The 8,295-nt window shown below is 46.5% G+C and overlaps 1 protein-coding gene across 1 annotated transcript; it reads left to right on the forward strand.

Moving 5' to 3' along the window:
* The first annotated feature begins 914 nt into the window (after window positions 1-914).
* GRPEL1 (GrpE like 1, mitochondrial) lies at window positions 915-7,647 on the forward strand. The gene is made up of 4 exons (XM_014607662.3): window positions 915-1,023; window positions 2,273-2,438; window positions 4,811-4,892; window positions 6,519-7,647. The coding sequence occupies exons 1-4, from the start codon at window positions 962-964 to the stop codon at window positions 6,863-6,865; spliced, it is 657 nt and encodes a 218-aa protein (XP_014463148.1). The 5' UTR covers window positions 915-961; the 3' UTR covers window positions 6,866-7,647.
* The last annotated feature ends 648 nt before the right edge of the window (window positions 7,648-8,295 follow it).

Consider the following 8,295-nt stretch of genomic DNA (forward strand, 5'->3'; position numbering starts at 1 on the left):
TTTCTCACATACTTGCACCCCCAAAATAAAACATGTATCTTGTTTTTGGGAGGCAGAAGATAGAAAAAAAGATTAGGCCCCAGACCCTTGCAAAGGGCAGCAGCAAGTCTGTTGCTTCTTTACTCTAAGTCGGAGGTGCTCAAGCCTTGATGTGACCCGTAGAGCCACTGCATCTGGCCCGCAGGCGCACCGCACAGGTCAGGAAATTTGGCAGTGGGGGAGCAATCGATACTGCCACCACCCCCCTCTGCCAAATTCCCGAGTCCCGCGTTGCAGGCTGGAGCTGGGCTGGGCTCCTTCGCCCTGCCACTGCCTCCCTCCTCCGCTGCTGCATCAGGGCCAGGCCATGGCCCCTCCTCTGTGGCTGGATTAGAGCCGGGCAACGCCCTCCCCACGGGGCCAGGTTGGCCCCTGCCCCCTTCCCCGTGGCCGGGCATCAGATGAGGCCCACCAGCTGGACGCAGCCCAGGACCAGCCTGGGCACGGCCCATTCAGCCTGCTGGACGACTCCAAGTCACTCTTGACACAAGCTCCTGTAAATCCGGTGTCGTTGCTACCAGCAGCTCACGGGCTGCATGGGCCCACGCTGCGGTGCAGGGTCAGCGCTGGTCTGCTTCTTTTCCACTCCAAACAAGGTTTCCTCACTGTAAGCAACTGGGGAAGGAGGCGCGAGTGGTATGTGGCAAAATACGGTCGCTGGCCTGAACCCGCCCCCACAGCATTTCCTGCGCGCGCACCTGCGGCTGTGAGGCAGGGCAGGGTGCTTACGTCACCGCCCACTCTCTAGCGTTCCACCTCCTCACGCAGTGCGGAGCAGCGGGCCGCGCCCCTCGGGGGACACCAGCGGGGCCGATTGGACGCGGCTCCTGCCACTCTCCGCCTCGCCCGCCCCCCAGGGAAGCGGCGTCCGTTGATTGGCCCGTGGCGAGGCCGTGACCCGGCGCAGGCGCGCGGAGAAGACATGGCGGCGCGGGGCTTGCGGCTGATCCCCTCGCGGTATCCGCTGCTGTGCGCGGCGCTGCGGTACGGGCCGGGATCGGGATCGGGATCCGGGCGGTGCCGCGGGCCGGGAGTGGGGCGGAAGAAGGCGGCCGGGCTGGGCTGGGCTGTCCTCGCCCGAGTGCGTTTCCCGCGCCCCGGGCTGCTCTGGCGCTGCTGGGCCCGGCGGGGGCGGGGAAGGCGATCTGGCCACCTTGGGCCTCCGACATTGCCTCCATCCCGGGGTCGCTGAATCCAGGCGCCTGCTGTCGGGGCGCTCGGCGGGGCCGGGTCTCGTCACGAGGGCTTGGAGGCGAGTCCGTCGCTGCTCGTGTCCGGCTCCTGCCACCGGCCGGCAGCTACTCCGGATCTCCAGTCCAGGAGGAAAGTAGAGCCCGAGGTGTTGCAGACTGTTGCGTCATTGGCTTTGTCGCGGGTTGGTTTCCTAATCTAATCTCGCAGGAGGGTGGGCCTGGTTTATCCTTCAGGCCACGTGGGATTTCCCCCAATCTACATAAGGCGTTTTCAGGTCGGATCACAAGAATTTCGAGGCTGCCACCTCGGGGGGGGGGGGTGGCTGCCGCGCTGTTTCCAGGTTGCTTAACTTGGGCCTGGTAAAAACGGCGAAGCTGAAGTCTTGAGGGTTTCAGTCCAAGTCTTTCTTACTCAGTTTTAACACATTTGGAAATAAGTTCTTTAATCGAAAATAAAAATCAAACAAAAATGCGTGAGGGTTTCTGGCTGGGAATGAACGGCTTCTTGGTTTTCTTTCAGAGGTTTCATAGATTTCATAGATGTTAGGGCTGGAAGGGACTTCGTGAGATCATCAGCCCAAGGAGCAGGAAGCCAGCTGGGGTCCAGGGTGCTGGCAGCTTCGCAGCTGGGATGCACAATTGCAAGATTTGCTTATGCTTCCCAGATGAGGATCGTTCGAAGGAACTGGAGGACAAAGGGACTAGACTGATTTGTATGCGTCTTCTGCTTTGGGGACTGGAAGGCTGCAGAGACTGCTGTGGGCACCACCCTGTTTTACAATGTATGCAGAGATGCCTTCAGCTACAAACTACTGCTTAAGGCTTAGTCCTGCCAACATATGAAATGTGGGACTGCTCGTAAATCAGGCATGTGCGTAAGGCTGCATGCAGGCAGAGCAGGACCTCGGATACATGTATAATTCGTTATTGCTTTAGAGCAGGGGTTTCTCTTATTGGCAAGTAGCAAATCAAGGGTTCATTATATCCAGTAACCACAGCTCTGTCTTCCAAGTTAATATAATTTTGAATGTTTATTTTAGGACTTCACGGTTCCTTTGTACAGCTACACAACAGAAAAGTACCGGCCAGAACTTAGAAGAGGACCAGGGTCAGAGCCAAAATGAACAGAAGACTGAATCCGCCCCTGCTGAGAAGACACTAATAGAAGATAAAGTCAAATTGGAAGAGCAACTAAAAGACATGACAGTAAGGGGCTTTTGGTGTGCACACCCTTCATAGTTTCATAGTGCTTAGGGTCGGAAGGGACCTAAACAGATCATTAGGTCCAACCCCCTGCCCTGGGCAGGAACGAGTGTGGGGTCATAACACCCCAGCCAAATATCTGTCCAGCCTCCTCTTGAAGACCCCCGAGGTAGGAGAGAGCACCAGCTCCCTTGGGAGTCCATTCCAGAGCCCAGCAGCCCTAACCATAAAATAATGTCTCCTGATGTCCAGCCTGAACCGTGTCTCTAACAATTTGTGGGCGTTGTTCCTAGTAACCCCCGGTGGTGCCGAAGGGAACACTTGTAAAAAATATTGTTTAAGAACCACGTGGACTGTGCAGAAGCTTGGTAAAGTTATAATAATTGTCTGATTCATGAATTGCAGGCTGGATTTATCATTGGAGTTATTCCTTTCAGTTTAGGGCTAGATCCAAGAAAAGATCTGGGGGGAATTGAAGCACCTAAACATCAAATTATGATCCAAAACACACCCATGCTTCATGCTGCCTGAATCCCAGAGACACCAAGTGTTTTTTTGGTCTGTGTATGCTCTCCTAGGCTCAGGAACTGGGCATGTACATCAACTGGAGCTTGACTGAGATCCGGTCACTAGGTCTGCCCCCCAGCTAAGCTCCCTGAAAGGTGTGACCTGATAGGCATGTTCTAATACTGCCCTAACACTGATAGAATTGGGCTCCCTGCAAAATTAAAGTAGCAGCTGCTGCCTTCTTTGAAAGGCCATGGAGGAAGGGTGCCCAGCTTTTGTATAGCAGTCTAGTAATGACAGCATTTCTCTGGGAAATGGGAAACTTGGCTTGAAACCCACAACTCCAGACCCTGTGGTGAGTGCCCAAGCACTACATTAGAGTCATGCTTCCTCTGTGGCTCAAAACGTGTTGCATTCTTTGTCATGGAACGGCTCAGATTGAGCAGGAGGGGTTTAGAGTAGTTAGGTTACTCATAATATGGGAGATGTGAGCTTGTACCTATTGGGCTGAGGAGGAAACTAAACCAAGATATCCCGCTTCCTGGGTGACTACTGTTTAGCTGTTGTATACTGTGTTTGCTCCTCTTCTGGCAGCCATATTTAAGTGATCTCTGCTCACTCCTTTGAATGAAAGAGGCTGTTGCCCCTGGCTCTTAGGGTTAAGATAACCTTGGAGAAGAAAGGGCTATAGTTGTGGACAGAGGCACCTTCCCAATATTGAGTAAGGTACCGAAGCTCCAGAGGTGGGCGAAATAGTGTGCACAGCCTGTCCCCAACATTGTCTACTCTGCTGGCTGTATAAGCCAGCTCACTGCTCAGTGCACTGGCTATTTTGAAAGCACATTACTCTCCCTCAGAAGGAGATTTAGTAGGGGTTTCAGTGCCTAAGGCAGGCTTCTAAATTCCACTCCAGGAGCCAGGCGTTAGCATCTCTGAAGGGTTGGGGCTGCACCACCTAAGTACTTTATTGGATCTGATCTTTAGTCCATTTGCAGAACTTGGTCATCTTGCTGGGAACAAACTGCTAATAGGTTTAACGAGATTAAACTCTGGAGTTAAACCCTGCAATTTACAGAACCTCAGTAAAATTGGAGGGTACTGAAGGGTGTGAAGAAGAGGGATGGCCTGGTGGGTAAAAAGAAAAACTGGCTTTTAGGGTAAAACCCTGGTTCTTAGGTGACCATGGAGAAGTCACTTATTTTTTTTCTCTGGCAGTTTCCTAGCTATAAAAACGGGATAAAACGCTCCAGTATTTATCTTGAGGATAAATCCACTACAAGTATTACAATAAAATGTGGTGGAGCATTTTTTTCAGAAACCTGAGGCCTGGGAATGCAATTCTTTGTCTTATTTTCCATGATCTTTACCTGTGTCTTGGATGAATGGAATTCTTGGCCTTTTACTATTTTGCTTTGCTAGTGATGCAAGAAAACAGTGCAGGGAGTACCAGTTTGATATACAAAGTCCTGCCAGAAGCACACGGGGATTAGGGGGGATGGCACATTTGGCATTCCCATGCGTTACATCCCTAGAGAACACACAAACCTTCAAATGAATTCTTGCCTGGAAAGTCTTGAATCAGCTTATGACTCTGTACACTTAAGTAAATTGCTTAATCCTTCCTCCCTGTTTTTCACTTCTAAATGAGGCCAATACTTGCCTAATCCTTGTGAGGATTAGCCTTCATAGCCTCATTTGATGATAAGTTGGTTTTGAATCTGACTCTGAAACCTATTGTCAGTAAGCATACTTTGTTAAATTGCTGTTGGGGGTTAAAATTACTAGAATGGGAGCCCATTAAATTAATGGCAAGCAACACAGAGATTATATGAGAATCTCTTCTGCAATGTGTTTTATTTCTTCCTCAGGATAAGTATAAGAGAGCTCTGGCAGACACTGAAAACTTGAGACAAAGAAGTCAGAAACTGGTAGAAGAGGCCAAGTTGTATGGTAGGTGGAGACTTCCCATTTGTGCTCCTGTATTGTGAAAACACAGTGATGCTAATATGAAAGCCAAAGCTTGTGTGCAGAGTGCCGTTAAGGATTAGTCCATCTTGGACCAGCTGTGCCTTCCGCGTTGGAGGACTGTGAATGGGTGTGAGACTTGTATTCAGCTGTGTTAAAGACATTGCATTTTTATGCATGAGGAATTTCATGGAACATTGGGGACTGCTTTGTCTGAGGTTTTCCAAAGACTTCCAGCCACACGAGATGGCATAATGCTTACCAGACGCCTGTACATATTATGTCAAAAATGTTCCAAATTGTATCTACTTGCTGGATTTATAATGGGTTATCTGTATGGAACTGGGAAAGTCTTGGTGTAGCTGGTACCCTGAACTTTGCTCCTCTTCTCCATGTCACCTCACACTTGACTGAAAAAAGCATGAAACCACAAGTATCTGAAACATGCTTTCCTCCCGAATTGTAAGCCTTTTTAAAAAATTTGAAACACTTTGAGGGCCTGTTTGGTTTTTTTTTTTTTTAACTATGTATCCTGAGGTTTTAAGATGTGACAACACTGCTCTTTCATTGTTTCAACCCTGAAGTAGGGGAAAAAATGAAATAATTATGTGCTAAAATAAGTGCTCTAATGTCAATTCTGGACAATCCAGTCAATGCTGAATTTTTTTCATAGTGCTGGTCACACAAGGCTACCATTGACATTGAGGAGTGCTAGAGGCACTTAATATCTTTAAGGATCAGGCCACTTATTTAGATGTCTGGTAGTTCTTGTGACCATTCTGGTCAAACCGTATATTAGTAGTACTTATCTTCTGAAAACTGTGCAAAACAGAAGTGGTATTGTTTGTAAATACTATAATAGCAAAAGAGAGCACAGTATGGTGTCAGTGCATAATTATTTCATTTTGTTTCTCAGCTTAGGGCTGAGAGAATGAAAAAGACAATGTTGCCACATCTTAAATCATTAACTTTACATTAGTCTGAAAATGGGGTCACTTGTTTAGACTGTGAAAAAGCAAACCTAAGCTCAAGAGCATTCTTGTAAAATGTTAGTGAACACTGAGCACTTTGATTAGAAATTCACTTTTCACAACCATGTATTATGGCTCTCAACCCAGTAAGTCTCTTCTCCTAGACTAGGACTCTTTTTATTGCAATAACATCTAAGGTTCACATAAATTCTAACAACAGCTTGAGGCAAAGAAAACAGTAGTTAGTGGTGTGGCGTGGTGTGGTATCGAGAGATTACAGGGAAGTGGGAAGACAGGAAAAAATCCTCAAATTTGAGGGAGTTTTACCTTGTTTGCAGGAATGATTATGTCTTCTCTAACAGGCTAACATAATGATGTTTGGACTACAACCAGAAGAGGTTGGACAGGTGCATTAAGAGCATAAATAAGTTTGGCCACCATCAAGTTGATGTTACATTTTTGTTATAGCTACTTTCTTGTTACAAATCTCTCTCCCCATGGTGGTCTGAAAAACCTACACAAACTAAAACTTTCTCCACAACTGTTACAAGTATAACAGGCTTTCTAAAAGATGTGTCCTTTAAAGTGGACAGAGTCCCTTTTAAGAAGAATTGATTTGATTTTCTTCATCTTTTTCTAGGGATTCAGGGATTCTGCAAGGACTTACTAGAGGTTGCTGACGTTTTGGGAAAAGCAACTGAAAGTGTTCCAAAAGAGGAACTCAGAGATGAAAACCCTCACCTGAAAAGCCTGTATGAAGGTCTTGTCATGACAGAAGTACAGATTCAGAAGGTGTTCAAAAAGCATGGCCTGCTCAAACTGAATCCTGTTGGAGCCAAGTTTGATCCCTACGAGCATGAAGCATTGTTCCATGCTCCTGTGGAAGGAAAGGAGCCTGGCACCATTGCATTAGTATCCAAGGTCGGCTATAAGCTGCATGGGCGCACCCTGAGGCCTGCCTTGGTAGGTGTCGTAAAGGGATCTTAGCTGCTTAATTGGTAGACATTTAAAAATGCCATACAACTATTAAATAGATGGATAGTTTTCTTCCTCTGCATCTTCTCATCCCTGTACTCTTTGTGGACGGCTTACAGTTAGCCAATTGAGTTGCTACAGTGAAAAACAAAGTGAATGTTAGATTAACTCACTTAATGGACTATAAATAATTTGAAGGGCCTACAAAGAACACTTTAGATTACATTTCATACTTCAGGAGAGAGCCTCCCAGAGCCATTGTCACCTTGCATTTTGGATAACATCTGTTATAATTGTAGCCACTGAAAGTGTGTTAATGGAAAACTAAATGTATCCACAGAAATAACCTAAGAGTCAGAGCACTATTTAGAGTGAAAGCAGCCTTCAGACTCTCTGCACCTTCCTTTGTATTGTATTTCCTAATATTGAAGTAGGTACCAGCTCTCTGCAAGTGTCCATCAACTTCCATGAGTCAACGATGTTCATCTACTACTGTCTCTGCTGGTCAGGAACTATTTCTGTGTATTGTCTCATATTCCACGAGTAGGTTGGTTTCTCTTAACAGCAGATGGTAAAACCTTTGAGAAATCTCATCTATATAGAAGATGGTAAATAAACTGCAGTGGATACCGGACTCCCTCTGTGGCCTTTATTCAACTCTTCATATTCTGTATGAATTAAACTCTACTTAAGAAAACCATTAATATTTGTATGGCATTGAAGCAGCTAAAAATAATTTATCCAGTCTCTGGATCTTTGATTTAATACAATATAAATTGGTTTGAACAATCTTATGCTGTTCTTGTCATTTTAAAGTTCATAGTCAAGTTGTTGTGCTGTTTTATTTGCAACTACTTGGAAGGTCACAATAGCAAATTGACAAAGGTTCAGTATTTAAAAGTAAGTTTGGCACCTGTTCCCCTCTTTTTTTTTTTTTTAATATGAATGCATAATCTGTACTAATCACTGTTGTTAAAAAGTAACTGCATCAAACAAACAAAAGACCTGCTCCATTTACATTCCTTAGTAAAATTTGCTGTCCTATAACACTAAGTTTCTAGCAAAAACCATACAGGGCTGGTTAACTTCCATTCTTTGTTTAAGGTAGGGGTGGGCAGTTATTTTGATTAGAGGGCTGCTTACTGAGTTTTGGCAAACCATCGAGGGCTGCATGACAGGCAGCCAGGGGCAGATAAATATTAATATTCTAAATTTTTTAGGAGCCCTGCAGGCCAGATAGAATGATCTGGCAGGCCACATCCAGCCCCCAGGCTGCATTTTGCCCACCCCTGGTTTAATGGCTGCCAACTTCTGAGTGGCTGGGGCTGCAGGCTTCCTTTCCCTCACCCCCACCATACAATATGTAGGTTGTATGCTGTGTCATGTGGACCTCACTTGAGCCATACAATGTTTCCCATCCTATGTGGGGGCCTTGAGTCCCC

This window comes from Alligator mississippiensis, chromosome 2 (genome assembly GCF_030867095.1).
Source record: "Alligator mississippiensis isolate rAllMis1 chromosome 2, rAllMis1, whole genome shotgun sequence".
Taxonomy (NCBI): domain Eukaryota; kingdom Metazoa; phylum Chordata; order Crocodylia; family Alligatoridae; genus Alligator; species Alligator mississippiensis.